The 16,050-nt window shown below is 43.2% G+C and overlaps 1 protein-coding gene across 1 annotated transcript in view; it reads right to left on the bottom strand.

Moving 5' to 3' along the window:
- The window catches only part of il17ra1a (interleukin 17 receptor A1a), a 50,636-nt gene that overhangs the window by 11,354 nt on the left and 23,232 nt on the right, over positions 1 to 16,050 (bottom strand). The window contains exons 5-9 of the mRNA XM_048548435.1: positions 13,335 to 13,461; positions 11,913 to 11,960; positions 10,876 to 11,033; positions 9,712 to 9,786; positions 5,385 to 5,460 (exon numbers count right to left, since the gene is read on the bottom strand). Coding sequence (XP_048404392.1) covers positions 5,385 to 5,460; positions 9,712 to 9,786; positions 10,876 to 11,033; positions 11,913 to 11,960; positions 13,335 to 13,461 — 484 coding nt within the window. The remainder of the gene's footprint in view (positions 1 to 5,384; positions 5,461 to 9,711; positions 9,787 to 10,875; positions 11,034 to 11,912; positions 11,961 to 13,334; positions 13,462 to 16,050) is intronic.

The raw sequence follows: 16,050 nt of genomic DNA, 5'->3' as shown, positions 1-16,050 counted from the left end.
CAGTTGGCATAGATTTGAGGTAATAGGTAGAAAAGGTAAGAGAAGAGAGAGGAGGATTCTTTTGCAATAAGAGGATGGTGGGAGTCTGAGCTCACTGCCTGAAAAGGGTGGTTGTGTCAAGAACTCTTGTAATCATTTAATCATAACAATATGTAAATATTAAACTGCATTGTCATAGCATGGCCCTGGAGGCTAAAATCTGGAAAATGTGATTAATGGTCAACAAGCTGGTGTGACTCCAAAGTGGACCCGTGGGCCAAAAAGCCGCTTTCCATGCTGTAAATGTCTATGAAGATTTATACAGCTAATCGATAGGGTGTGACAGTGTGGGCAAATATCCTGGAGGTAGTGTCTTCAGATGTATGTATGTGAACATTTCAGAATCAGAAAGAGGAGGTCCTTGTGATCACATATTTACGGATTCTGACCCCGTGCTCCAAATTCATTGTAATGCCTAGCCTTCCAAAAGTACTACTTTTTGTCAGCACAGAATTAGAGTATTGCTGAAAAAATACATTTTGTTGTGACTTTCATCTTTCATTCATCAGGACAAGAAATATCAATTCAAAAGAGTAGACAACACTAATACTGTACGAGGTTGCTGGCTGACCGGCAGGTAGACTGTGATGGGTGGAAGCATTGCCAAGGAGAACACAGTCAGATAATGACTGACAACTAACTTCCAAGATTTGTTTAAAATTTTGAACCAGGTCAGGTTGGATCTGGTTGGTTAATACATTCACTGGTTTATTTCTCAGGGCAAAGACTGTCAACTGATTTTTCTTTTTAAGTTGTAATAAGCAGTGTGTACATGAATCTTCCATGAGCAAAGAACAAGACCCTACTTATGAATCTACAAAGCTTCCAGAATGTACAAGTGTGCCTTACAACCAATTTTCGGGTTGTCAGTAAGTGATAAGTCTAAGTCTTCATGAACTCACAATTGTACTATCCAATTTCAGAATCACATCACTCTTGATGTGTATTGCACAAACACTTGAAATGTTACTCTTGGTCTTGAAGTGTGCCCAAATCTACCCAGATAAGCAATGTTTCTCAAACCTTTGAGCAACAGGTGAAGCTAGCTGTTTCACAGTAATAAACTGTGAGGCTGGATGAACACAGCAGGCCAAGCAGCATCTCAGGAGCACAAAAGCTGACGTTTCGGGCCTAGACCCTTCATCAGAGAGGGGGATGGGGAGAGGGAACTGGAATAAATAGGGAGAGAGGGGGAGGCGGACCGAAGATGGAGAGAAAAGAAGATAGGTAGAGAGGAGAGTATAGGTGGGGAGGTAGGGAGGGGATAGGTCAGTACGGGGAAGACGGACAGGTCAAGGAGGTGGGATGAGGTTAGTAGGTAGATGGGGGTGCGGCTTGGGGTGAGAGGAAGGGATGGGTGAGAGGAAGAACCAGTTAGGGAGGCAGAGACAGGTTGGACTGGTTTTGGGATGCAGTGGGTGGGGGTAAGAGCTGGGCTGGTTGTGTGGTGCTGTGGGGGGAGGGGACGAACTGGGCTGGTTTAGAGATGCAGTAGGGGAAGGGGAGATTTTGAAACTGGTGAAGTCCACATTGATACCATTAGGCTGCAGGGTTCCCAGGCGGAATATGAGTTGCTGTTCCTGCAACCTTCGGGTGGCATCATTGTGGCACTGCAGGAGGCCCATGATGGACATGTCATCTAGAGAATGGGAGGGGGAGAGGAAATGGTTTGCGACTGGGAGGTGCAGTTGTTTGTTGCGAACTGAGCGGAGGTGTTCTGCAAAGCGGTCCCCAAGCCTCCGCTTGGTTTCCCCAATGTACAGGAAGCCGCACCGGGTACAGTGGATGCAGTATACCACATTGGCAGATGTGCAGGTGAACCTCTGCTTAATGTGGAATGTCATCTTGGGGCCTGGGATGGGGGTGAGGGAGGAGGTGTGGGGGCAAGTGTAGCATTTCCTGCGGTTGCAGGGGAAGGTGCCGGGTGTGGTGGGGTTGGAGGGTAGTGTGGAGCGAACAAGGGAGTCACGGAGAGAGTGGTCTCTCCGGAAAGCAGACAGGGGTGGGGATGGAAAAATGTCTTGGGTGGTGGGGTCGGATTGTAAATGGCGGAAGTGTCGGAGGATGATGCGTTGTATCTGGAGGTTGGTAGGGTGGTGTGTGAGAACGAGGGGGATCCTCTTTGGGCGGTTGTTGGGGTCGGGGGGGGTGTGTGGGATGTGTTGCGGACAGTCCCTCTTCCGCACCTACACAGGCCCCAAACCCCACCTCTTCCTCCGGTACATTGATGACTGTGTCGGCGCTGCCTCTTGCTCCCCAGAGGAGCTCGAACAGTTCATCCACTTCACCAACACCTTCCACCCCAACCTTCAGTTCACCTGGGCCATCTCCAGCACATCCCTCACCTTCCTGGACCGCTCAGTCTCCATCTCAGGCAACCAGCTTGTAACTGATGTCCATTTCAAGCCCACCGACTCCCACAGCTACCTAGAATACACCTCCTCCCACCCAACATCCTGCAAAAATTCCATCCCCTATTCCCAATTCCGCCGCCTCCGCCGCATCTGCTCCCACGATAAGACATTCCACTCCCGCACATCCCAGATGTCCAAGTTCTTCAAGGACCGCAACTTTCCCCCCACAGTGATCGAGAACGCCCTTGACCGCGTCTCCCGTATTTCCCACAACACATCCCACCCCCCCCCAACAACCCCCCCAAAGAGGATCCCCCTCGTTCTCACACACCACCCTACCAACCTCCAGATACAACGCATCATCCTCCGACACTTCCGCCATTTACAATCCGACCCCACCACCCAAGACATTTTTCTATCCCCACCCCTGTCTGCTTTCCGGAGAGACCACTCTCTCCGTGACTCCCTTGTTCGCTCCACACTACCCTCCAACCCCACCACACCCGGCACCTTCCCCTGCAACCGCAGGAAATGCTACACTTGCCCCCACACCTCCTCCCTCACCCCTATCCCAGGCCCCAAGATGACATTCCACATTAAGCAGAGGTTCACCTGTACATCTGCCAATGTGGTATACTGCATCCACTGTACACGGTGTGGCTTCCTCTACATTGGGGAAACCAAGCGGAGGCTTGGAGACTGCTTTGCAGAACACCTCCGCTCAGTTCGCAACAAACAACTGCACCTCCCAGTCGCAAACCATTTCCACTCCCCCTCCCATTCTCTAGATGACATGTCCGTCATGGGCCTCCTGCAGTGCCACAATGATGCCACCTGAAGGTTGCAGGAACAGCAACTCATATTCCGCCTGGGAGCCCTGCAGCCTAATGGTATCAATGTGGACTTCACCAGTTTCAAAATCTCCCCTTTCCCTACTGCATCCCTAAACCAGCCCAGTTCGTCCCCTCCCCCCACAGCACCACACAACCAGCCCAGCTCTTACCCCCCACCCACTGCATCCCAAAACCAGTCCAACCTGTCTCTGCCTCCCTAACCGGTTCTTCCTCTCACCCCAAGCCGCACCCCCATCTACCTACTAACCTCATCCCACCTCCTTGACCTGTCCGTCTTCCCCGGACTGACCTATCCCCCTCCCTACCTATACTCTCCTCTCCACCTATCTTCTTTTCTCTCCATCTTCGGTCCGCCTCCCCCTCTCTCCCTATTTATTCCAGTTCCCTCTCCCCATCCCCCTCTCTGATGAAGGGTCTAGGCCCGAAACGTCAGCTTTTGTGCTCCTGAGATGCTGCTTGGCCTGCTGTGTTCATCCAGCCTCACATTTTATTATCTTGGAATTCTCCAGCATCTGCAGTTCCCATTAACTCTGTTTCACAGTAATACTGTACAATAGCAGTACAGGTAATGTTCACCACTAATGAATGCTGCCCTCAGGCCAAAATGAAGCTCTAACTATCAAACAAATGAGTTATGTGGCGTCAGAATTTTGGTACCAGTATAATGCTACACATATGGGATGTTCCAAAAGATTGGTTTATCCATTTGGCGGTTTGCAAGGAGCAAGATACTGACCATACAAAACCCGCTTGTGCTCACAAAACAGTGTCCCACATTAGATGTGATTCAGCAAATACTGTCCATTTGCAAAATAATCCCACATGTGCAAAGAATTACTCTGACAACCTATTTAGGATTGTCAAATCAGGCTCACAGCATGGATACCGGTGTACACTGCAAGTTACATGTATAAATATACAGGGCCTGTTCTTTTGCAGACACAAAGAACATGCACACAGACTACACTTGTTTCACCTCAACAAGTGACAGCAATTGTTTATTTTATTACTCAGGGAAATAGTTTGACCCAAAGTCAATTTGACTGTTTAATATTGAAATAAAGCTTGGCCAACCAAACGTTAGGCATGATCTAACTGGTGAAATCTCCATGGTAATGGCATTACTAGAGGCTGCTTGCCAACCAATTAACACTCTTCCATCATACAGTACAACTGTTCATTTTCCCTTTACATTGGTATTTCTTACAAACTGTCCTAATGAGCACAAAACAAAATATTTTGACAAAACTGTGTCTTTTTCCAGCAATACTAAGTACCAGAAATGCTGAATAGGTGGTCCGAAAACACAAAAGCAGTGAATAATTCAGGAGAGTTAGCGGAAAGAGAGAGATGAGTATCATCAATGTACATATGACAGCTGACCCTAAATCAATGCAAATAATTGTCAAGGACCAATATATGATTGAAAAAGAAAAAGAGAGTTTTTATATTAGATTAGATTACCTACAGTGTGGAAACAGGCCCTTTGGCCCAACAAGTCCAACTGCCTCATGAAGCATCCCACTACTAGATGACAAGTTACTAGCTCTTTGAACTCACGCTAGGAGCAATTGATAGGGATAGTATACAGAGATTCCCTCTGTATTTACTCCCATGCTTCACAGCAGTTTGATGGAGTCAGTTTAGAGGGTGCTTTACTTTGTATGTAACCCACATTATGATCTGGAAGTGTTTGACAGGGCATGTAGAGGAAGGGAAGTTAAAAATGTTTGGCGACTGGAAGATGTTGTTGTTTGTCACGTACTTTGTTGTGTTTGTTGCACTGCCCCCTCCCACACCTTAGATGACATGTCCATCCTAAACTTCCTCCAGTGTCACAAATGACACCACCTGCAAACTGCAGGAGCAGCATCTCATTTTCCGCCTCAGGAGCCTACAGCCCGATGGCCTAAACATGGAATTTACCAGTTTTAAAATCCCCCCAACCCCAGCCTCATCTCGTGTCCAACTCTCCCTCTCATCCCCACCTCCTTGATCTGACACAAACTATCCATCTTCTCTCCCAACTATCCATCCCACTGACCAATCTTCACCACTCCACAGCTCAAACAGGCCAGGTTTCAGGCTGGAGTAAAGCACGGTGCAAAAGTTACAACGGCTAGGTGTACATCTTTACCTTCATACTGTGGACCTGGGATATCTTTACAAATTCTTCTGCAATCATTATAGCAGTCAATGAAAAATGGTTGAATCTAAAATAAATACAAAGCCGTCATTCAGAAATGTTTCAGCAATTCCCACAGCAGAAGGAGTTGAGGGATTATAGTCAAGGATTTTTTACAAAATGAATTTGAAAAGTTACTTTGACATTTGATTTCCACAAGATCTTGCAGATTTGGACAGTCAGGCTGCTCAAGTAAACAAACTAGAATATCCTCTTGACATATACATTCGCTGTCCAAGATGGGCCTTCAATATTTTATGAAGAAGAAAAGCTAATGAGATGCCCATATATACAAATCACTAACCTACTGGACAAGTACAAAGACAATCAAAAAGGCATGTGGAATTTTTGCTTTTATCTCACGCATTTGGAATTTAACAACCAAGGAGGGATTCTTCAGTTTGTTAGATCCCAAATAAAGTAGTGCATCCAATTATGCGTGTCAGAAAAATTATATTGGCCTGGATTATGTGAGATTGTCAATGAAGAAACAGCACTTCTGGTGCACATTACTGGTAACCGCCCACAGAATATTTATGAGATTTTGAGCTGATTTGCTTTCTGTCATCAGACACCAATTGTGGCAGTACGAATGCGGCGTATGTAAGATCAGCAAGCAACTGTTTCTCCATTCAATTGTTCATTTCATTGTGCAATTTGTTTTCTCCTTCTGAACAAAACAGATAAACTGCCAAATTTTGGCCAATCTATGTTTTAACGAAGATCTGTAGCTCAGGTTGTGATTGGTGTTGTTGGCTGGTTTGCCGAGCTGACTAAATGTTCATACAAACATTTCATCTCCCTTCTAGGTGACATAGTCACTGCTGCGTAGCCTCCGTTGAAGCACTGTTGTTCTGTCCCAGTCTGTCATGGTGGGCTGTCTTATTTTCGGTTTTGTTCTGTAGTGGTATGTAGTGGGGTCTATTTTAACATGTTTGTTTATTGCATTGGTGGTTGAAAACCAGGCCGCCAGGAATTCTTGTGCTTGTCTTTGTCTTACTTGTCCCAGTACCGTAACTTTGCCCCAGCCAAATTGATGTCCTTCTATGTCAGAGTATATTATAACGAGGGAGAATTGGTCGTGCCATTGTGCTGCGAGTTGGTGTTCACGTATCCTGGTGGCGAGTTTCCTGCCTGCCTGTCCTATGTTGTGTTTCTCACATTTTTCCTGCTCATTGTGGGTACGGGGTCTTTCGTTTTTGAGTGTATCTGCCTAATTTATCCATATCTATTTGTAAATTTCTTATTTCTTTGTTGCAACTTACTTTAACACCTATTTAGTGTTATCTGTAAATCTGACTGTAGTACATTCTATCCCTGCAGCCATGTCATTAATCTAGGTGGTAAATAGTTTGAGTCTGAGGACTGAGCCCCGAAGAAGCCAACTACTTACAGCTTGCCAACTTGAACAAGACCCATTTATTCTGACTGTCTGCTTCCTGTTGGTTAGCTAATCCCTCGATCCAAGTTAATATATTATCCCTAAGCCCGTGTGATCTTGTCTAACGTATTAACATTTTGTGAGGCATTTTATCAAATACGTTCCCGAAGGTAAGATATACTACATCTACAGGATACCATTATCCACTTCTCATGTTACATCTTTGACAAATTCAAGCAAATTAGTTAAACAATTAACCATTCATAAAACCACCCTACTTTTATGGATTGTATTTTGACTTTTCAAATGGTGTCCAACAATTTTCTAATGACAGACATTAAACTAACTGGGTTTCCTACTTTCTGCCTCCTTTTCTGAAAAAAAAGACATGTTACATTAGTATTCGTCAATCCACTGGAATGTTTCTACTGGACCTTTCTAGAATCCAGAATATTAGAATATTATAAAGAATACAATGTTGTCACTTTCTCTAATATGCTAGGATGTGGGCCATTAAGCCTAGGGGACTTGTCTGCTCTATGCCTTTTCCTCGTGACGACAATTGTTCTAAGTTCCTCCTTTCCTATAACCTCTGCACGACCTGTTACTATTAGGATGGTTTGTTTCGTCCGTGGAAACTGAGGCAAATGTACTGATTTAGTGTCTCTGTCATTTCTGTATTTCCCATTAACCCTCCAGTTTCATCCTCTAAGGGACCAACATTTACCTTAGCTACTCTCTTCCTTTTAATACACTTAAAGAAACTTTTGCTGTCTTTTTTATGTTTTATGCTAGTTTTCTTTCATAGTTTACCTTAGTTCTTTTTATTACTTGTTCAGCAAACTTTTGTTGGTCTTTAATATGTCCTAATCCTCCAGTATGCTAGTGACCTTTGCAATACAGTATACCTCAGTTATTGACTTTGTTACCTTTAACGCCACTGCTTAGCCAAAGATACTTCCAATGATTAATTAATCCTATCTTATTACTCAATACTAAATCCAAAACAGCCTGCTCCCTGTACTTCCCCAACACATTGCTACCATAAACAAACAAAACAATCTCTAATATACTCTATGAACTCTTCTGTAAGGCTTATCCTTGCTATTTTGATTAGTCCAGGCTGAATGCATATTTTAAAAAAAATCACTCCTGACTTTGTTGTACCTTCCTTCTAAGCCTCTGTATTCCCTGGTTTATACCGTATCATACTGTGGAACTTCTCATGAATGGGCTACTATCCTGAACACTTCATTGGCAGCTAATGATAAATTTCAGGAGACTTCTCACCTACTGTCTGTAGGTGTAATGATATGAACCTTGCACCCAATTGGTAAAATCCTTCCAACAATCTCAGGTACATTATGATATTGACTAAATTATGGGTATTTGTCTCTATAAGGCGATAATTTTAAATTGTGTAAGCAAAAACTGGATTAACAGAGGTCAACCGAAATGCTACAGAAGACTCGGCTCTGGTAATGATGTTCTTGGAGAAAGGGTTTGATGATAATCTTGATTGAAATATCAGGAAAAGTTGATGATGACGACACCAAATTTAGAAATTTATTGAAGTTGTACTCAAATATGTCAGAAGTGCCTGCCATTTTTGTAAAAGCCAACATATACAAGACACAAAACCACCCGGAGACTGAAATTAGTCCTTCTGCGTATGACAGCAAGGAGTCTATTGCTAGTTTGAAGACACATTCCTGCAAGAGCACTGTCTGGACTCAAACAGGTGTGGAATCAGCTGTACTCAAAATAGTCAAGGTTACATGTAAGTTATCCAACAGTCCTTAAAATTTAAATTCTCTTTGCTGTATCATTTCCTATATGCGCATTAGGCAGCCACAGTTCACCAGGCTACTTTAAATGAGGTCTGACACCAAATATCACATGTACCTCAGTCTCATCTATTCTGGTGGTGATTTTAACCTGTATCAAATTTGTTTGGGGGCTAACAAACATCAGCTATCTGAAGTGTGACAGGCAGCAAAATGCACCTTAAAGGTACCACTTTTAAATTTTACAGCATCTTGTTGCATGATTACAAATGATACCTGAAAAATATTTCATTCAGTATTAAGTATTGCATCTTGAAAATAAACTAAGCTGATGTGTGGATAACACAGTCTTGATGTCTTGGTGGGCACTGCATTTGAAGTGTATCATAGTTGATTACAGATCAGTGTAATGAAGAATCACATTGAAGGAATCAATGTCGCAGCTGGAAAGTACTAGAGAGACCCCTGGAGGTTTTTCTAAATCATGACCATGCCTTGGCAATGATTAATTTAATTTCTCCTTTTCCAGAACATACTGGTCTGGAACAGGATTGGGTTTGAACTTTTCAGTTCACATTGCTACATGCCAGTGTTCCAACACATTGTGCTGGTGTGTTATTGGTCATTAGAACTTCATGCTCTCCTCTATGAGAGCTGTAGGATTGTTGATGCATTGTTCAATTGATATGACAGCAGATAGCACAGAAGGATTTTTAAACTGACAGAAGTCACAAGGTACTTTATCAAATGAATCTGAGCCTACAATTATTAATGCATTAATGTTCAAACATTTTAAACATCTGCTTGTTAAGCCAAAAAGAAAAAAAGACACTTCGGCCCATTATAGGTTAACATTTGACATGGAGGCCTGACATCATAATGGTACCAGGCCTGGTAGTCATAATCATATTGTCTCCTTATAAACAATTCTACTTCAAATCAACACAGCAAAATATCACAGAGTTCATTAGACTCAAAGCACATTCTACGCTGACAAAATAGTGCTGCATGTCGGTATCTGACTCAACTGTAAATTTACAGAATTTAACCTCAAGATTCCAAACAACACATTCAGCCTAAAAATGATCAGTGGATTTTTGAAACGTCTCACCTCAATACGATAAATTCTGCAGCTTTGCATCCAGTGTTCAGTTGAAAAGCTTATATTAACTTTTTGTTCAGATTCCTTTAACGAAAAGGAAAAGTTACAATAGGATTCTTCACATTCATGTACCTTGGACAATTGCAATCTTCTGACGTGCGTTTTCTAGCGAAGGGATATAATACTCTAGTCATAGGCACACGCACAGTTCACTCGCCCCACCAGAAGTTATTCTATATAATTAAGACATCCTGAAATTGCTGAAGGAACAATATCTTCATGAGGTACAAGCCTTACACATTGGCCATTTTTTCTCATTAAATGACAGTACGTGCTTGTTGGGCTGAATAGCCTACTTCTATACCGGATGAGTGTAAATGTCAAAATGTATAAGGCCACACAAGTACTATGTCACCACGTTGAGTTAGCTAATTGTGCTTCCAAATGCAAGTGAGGTCAAATATATTTTCGTTGAAACACTTCCTTAAAAGTGTACATTCAGCTTGTGATGATGCTCTTCTAGGCAGCTAAAATTTGTAAGGAATGTGATAGTGTTGCACTTGGAATTCAAAGCTGTAAATCTGAATTGGGAATCTGAAGTTTGTCATGTGAAAGTTTTTCACTCATTAAAAACCTGGAATGTTTTTTAAACTATACTTGTGCTGAACCCTACAATATAAAACAAATATTGAAGCTGCAAATTTGTTAAGTCCGACATTTTCATCACCAAGTTAAGAGGTAATTTTATTTAAGTCTTATTTTAATTTTCAGTAAATTGACAGGTGGAGCATTACATGAAGCAATGAACCTATCAAAGCATAATTATTGAACAAAAGATAACTTATCAAATGAAATTCAGTAATACTAGAAATATTGGGGGGAAAATCCTGAGACCGTTGCTATTAATATATGTGAATTTTTTGCAAAGGAAAATGTAATTGGAAATACTCAGCAACTGGAAAGAGAAAAGACAGGACACTTATGATGAAGAATCTCCATCTAAAACCTAACCTATCATTTCTGTAAGTAGCTGATCAGCTGTGCATACACAGTATTTATTCACTCTATTCCAGCATCTGAAATTCCTCTTTTTATAAGCTTTATTCTGATTGTCTTGAAGTAAATGCAAATTCTACATGAAAGCCAAGTAAAAAAAAAATCACTGGATTTTACCTGCAAGATTCTTTGATGACTGCTGTCACAGAGTTTCCCATCTGAACTATAACTGTGCAGAAAGACAAGGTATTTGTTGGCATACTTTGCAGTCTGGAAGAAGACCGTTGTGCTCATTTCCCTTCTGATATGTGTGATATTGGGATTCCATACACTGCCTGTTGACAGTAATTGCAAAGAAAACAGAGAATAAAATCTTTCATAATAAAAGTATCTGTCAAACAACTGTAGGCATGTGATCATTGTCAAAACAACTCAAATGTCCTTTACGTCTCGATCCCTGCATGGTTTGATTTACACCCTTGGCCAAGCAATAACCATGGCAATAATGTTACCCACAAATGCATCAAAGATTGTGGGCCAAACTTTCATTTTTGGGTCAGGACCCCAGCTGGAAGATAATTCCCAGGGCCTAATCCAGCAAGGCATCAGCACGTCATGTTATGAATGTTTAAATAAAATGCTACTTAATGGTGGGAGGCCTGCCCAGTGTCTAATTAAGGATGGCAGGTGAGCTTTGGAAGCAGGATAGCCAAGTCCCCCAGCACTTCAACATTTTGGGGTTGACAATGTGGGCAATCATTGCAGGTTGGGATGTGGCAGTGGGGGAGGGAGGGAGCATTATAAAGTGTCTCCATCCCAAGGTACACACTCAGCACTTTTTACAAACTTTACAAAATAAATGGCAACAGATGCCAGAGCTCAGGTTTGGAGAGGAATACTTCAACACAGAGAGAGGGAGGAATCAGAAAAAGGAGTATGAGAGAACAAGGAAGGGTGAGTGGATGAGGAAGTATTGAGTGTCAAGGAGAGAGGGGTATCTAAGTGGAGAAAGAGGAGGAGGATGGAAGGAATGGAGGGAGGACAAAGAGACAGAGGAGGAAGGTCAAGGAGACAGGGAGAAGTTAAAGGGCTGCAAAAAATGACCAGAGCACAAGGAAGATAGGTTTTAACATAAAAAGTGCTGGTGGGGATTCAAAACTACTATGAAATTGTGCTGAGATTTGTTGAGTGTCTCTTTGAAGTAAACCACTTACCTCGACGTTTGCAGGGTTCTGTGTACTTAATTTGGTCATCCTTACAACCTACAGGAAAATGTACAGGTTAGCTTGTTCTCTACCAGGATAAAAATCAGTGGCACTATTTCACAGAAGTTAATTGCCTGCTTTCACCATTCATTTACACATTATACGTCAATGGTTGTGACATTCCAGCTGCTCTACCCAATTCTGATCTGAATTCCTGCAAAACACTACCTATAATTACGTCAGTATTAAGCCAAATGAATTCAGACATCAATAGAAATAAATAAAAGTAAACTGAGTCAAGTGAGAATGTTTGAATTAAATATGATTTGAAGATTTTCGCTTCTGATAAACCACCAAGACTTAGAAATGTGACTGTCTGTGCACTCCCACAATTCCTATTGTTCATTTCTGTCCATTAATCCTAATAGAAAACTGGTTTTCATTAACACAAACCATAAGATACAATGAAAGACAGAGCTCTTATTATACAGTTATATTTGCAAAATAACTTACAGCATTGGACAACTCATGAATAGTCCTGGTCACTCTATCATATTCAAATTTTCATAATCATCAAATCTAATTGACTGTAAAGTCTCTTGAAATGCTCCATATTGGACTTGTGGAAAAAAAAAGTAACACACAAAAAAGTTCAATGAGAATATGTGAAACCTTGATCCTGGTAAATGAATTTACAATAAACTATATTAATAATACACTCTGGTTTGATCCTTGACCCAAAATTGGAGTCTCATTGGCAACAATACTTCATAACATTAAAATTATGAATAAATCAGTTTATTTATTTCTGTTCGCATCTGAATTATTTTGGTTTAATATTGACATAAAATTCTAATAGTGTTTTGCAGGAGTTCAGATCATAATAGGGCAGCAGCTGAAAGGTCACAACTGTTGAAGTATACTATATAGGTGTACAGCTTAAGAAATCACCAATCCCTCCCAGTTGGCACCAAATGCTGTTATGGAAACTACATCTTCAATTGTTGGGCAAACTATGTGATCGTTTAGAGAATTAGAAAAGGTAAAGGTAAATTTGTCAAAGTCTTACTGAACCATAGGATTGCTCTCGTTAGAGAGAACTGGTGGTGGGTTAACCTGAGGGTCATTATGTCTCAGATGAGCTGGAGACACCTTCATGGAAACCTCAGCTGGTACAGAAATTGAACCTACACTGCCGGCAGTACTCTGCATCAACAAATTGGCCATGCAGCTAACTGAGCTAACCGACCTAGCCGACCTCACTGACTCCCTACAGGATTAACAGGTTGTTCAACAGACCATGGAAGATTCATAACCCACTAAGATCTGCTCAAGGAGGACACGTTGGAGGACTTGACATGAAGCTAGCAAGGAAATTACATTTTCTAATAACAGTGCAACGATCATTACTAGCAATTGGGTAAGACGCACCAGGCACAGTAAAAATGACTGCTGGACAATCATTATCTTGATTGATATTAGCTCTTGGTAAACTGCAGGCAGACACTCTGTAGGAGTCCTCTGGTTCTGCCTCAAGTCTGTCCAGTGAGAATGTCCACTGCAATAGAAAAAAAGTGTACACCATCAATTGCTGTTCAATGAATTATATACTCCTTCCAGATCTAGAACTGGGACAACTAACAAAACCATCTTTAACAGTGAAACTGTTGCCTTATTTAAAACTGTATCTTTGCTCTCTATGTCTTTCAGATGTATGATCAGAAACTGAACTGGACTAGTCATACGGTGCAGAGCTGAATAACACAGCAGGCCAAGCAGCAGAGGAGCAGGTAGGTTGATGTTTCGGATATAGACCCTTCTTCAGAAATGCGGGAGGGGAAGGGGGCTCCGAAATAAATAGGGAGCGAGGGGGAGGCGGATCGAAGATGGATAGAGGAGAAGATAGGTGGAAAGGACACAGACAGGTCAGAGGTGGGGAGGGAGCCAGTAAAAGGTGAGCGTCGGTGGGGAGTTATGGAGGAGATAGTTCAGTCCAGGGAGGACGAACAGGTCAACGGGGCAGGGTGAGGTTAGTAGGTAGGAGATGGGGGTGGGGCTTGGGTTTAGGTGGGAGGAAGGACAGGTTAGAGAGGTAGGCACGAGCTGGGCTGGTTTTGGGATGCAGTAGGGGGAGGGGAGATTTTGAAGCTTGTGAAATCCACGTTGATACCATTGGGATGCAGGGTTCCCAAGCTGAATATAAGGTGTTGTTACTGCAGCCTTTGGGTGTCATCGTTGAGGCACTGCAGGAGGCCCAGGATGGACATGTCATCTGAGGAATGGGAGGGGGAGTTGAAATGGTTTGCGAATGGGAGGTGCAGTTGTTTAGTGCGAACCGAGCATAGGTGTTTTGATAAGTGGTCCCCAAGCCTCCGCTTGGTTTCCCCAATGTAGAGGAGGCCACAACGGGAACAGCAGATGCAGTATACCACACTAGCAGATGTGAAGGTGAACATCTGCTTGATCTGCAAAGTCTTCTTGGGGCCTGGGATGTGGGTGAGGGCAGAGGTGTAGGGGCAGGTGTTGCACTTCCTGCAGTTGCAGGGAAAGTGCCAAGTATGGTGGGGCTGGAAGCGAGTGCGGAGTGGTCAAGAGTGGTCCCTCCGGAAGGCAGATAAAGGATGGGGGGGGGAAAAAAAAATATCTTTGGTGGTGGGGTCGGATTGCAGATGGCAGAAGTGTCAGAGGATGATGCGTTGGATCCGGAGGTTGGTGTGGTGGTATGTTAGGACGAGGGAAATTCTGTTTTGGCTGTTATTGTGGGGTGGGGGTGTGAGGGATGAGTTGCTGGAATGTGAGACACACAGTCGAGGGCGTTCTCGACCACTGAGTGGGGGGATGTTACAGTCCTTGAAAAACGAGGACGAGGACATCTGAGACATACAGGAGTGTAATGCCTCATCCTGGGAGCAGATGCGATGGAGGCAAAAGGAATTGGGAATAGGGGATGGCAATTCTGCAGGAAGGTGGCTAGGAGGAGGTGTATTCTAGGTAGCTGTGGGAGTCAGTGGGCTTGAAATGGATATTGGTTTCTAGGTGGTTGCCAGAGATAGAGACAGAGAGGTCCAGGAAGGAGAGAAAGGTATTAGAGATGATTCAGGGGAACTTAAGGTCAGGGTGGAAGGTGGTGGTGAAGTGGATGAACTGTTCAAGCTCCTCGTGAGAACACGAGGCGCCGCCGATATAGTCATCAATGTAACAGAGGAAGGTGTGGGGTTTCGGGCCAGTGTAGGTACAGAAAAGGGATTGTTCCACGTAACCTACAAAGAGGCAGGCATAGCTTGGGCCCATGCGGGTGCCCATGGCCACCCCCTCTGTCTGTAGGAAGTGGGAGGAATTGGAAGAGAACTTGTTGAGGGCGAGGACGAGTTCGGCTAAGCGGATAATATCAGTGGAGGGGGACTGGTCAGGCCTGCGGGACAGGAAGAAGCAGAGGGCCTTTAGGCCATCTGTATGGGGAATGCAGGTGTATAGGGACCGGACATCCATGGTAAAGATGAGGTGTTGGGGACCGGGGAATTGGAAGTTCTGGAGGAGGTGGAGGATGTGGGTCGTGTCGTGGACTAGTCAGAAGTACTGTGGTAACAACATCAGGTCAGAGGCTAGGAATGATGCAGCAGGTAACTCACCGCTTGACTCCCCAAATCCTGCTTGGGGGAAGACTCCCCATTTGCCTAAAATTTGTGCAGTTACAAACACTAAGTTTGACACCACGCAGGACAAAGCAGCCTGCCTGATTGCGTGTAGATATATTACAACAAACCTTAGCAGCAGCAATATACCATGAACAAGATTTACTGCTGTAATTCACCAAGATTCTTTTGACAGCAACTTCCAAATCTCTGACCATTACTACCTAGAAGTGCAAGGGCAACAGATACATGGGAACACCATCCGCATATTCCCTTCGAAGCCATTTACCACTCTGCAAAGGAAATATATCACCATGCCTTCAGTGTCACAGGGTCAAAAATCTTAAAACTCCCTAACAGCATTGTGCGTGTACCGATACGAAATGAACCGCAGAGGTTCAAGAAAGTAGCTCATCAGCTTCTCAAGGGCATTAAATACTGGGTAAGTGACTCTCACATTGGGTGACTGAATTAAAAGCATTAAAAAAAAATGGGAAAACTGGCAATACTTTACC

Source organism: Stegostoma tigrinum, chromosome 18 (genome assembly GCF_030684315.1).
Source record: "Stegostoma tigrinum isolate sSteTig4 chromosome 18, sSteTig4.hap1, whole genome shotgun sequence".
NCBI classification, from domain to species: Eukaryota; Metazoa; Chordata; class Chondrichthyes; order Orectolobiformes; family Stegostomatidae; genus Stegostoma; species Stegostoma tigrinum.
Note: the sequence above shows the minus strand (reverse complement) of the source record. Positions and strands in the feature narration are given on the sequence as shown.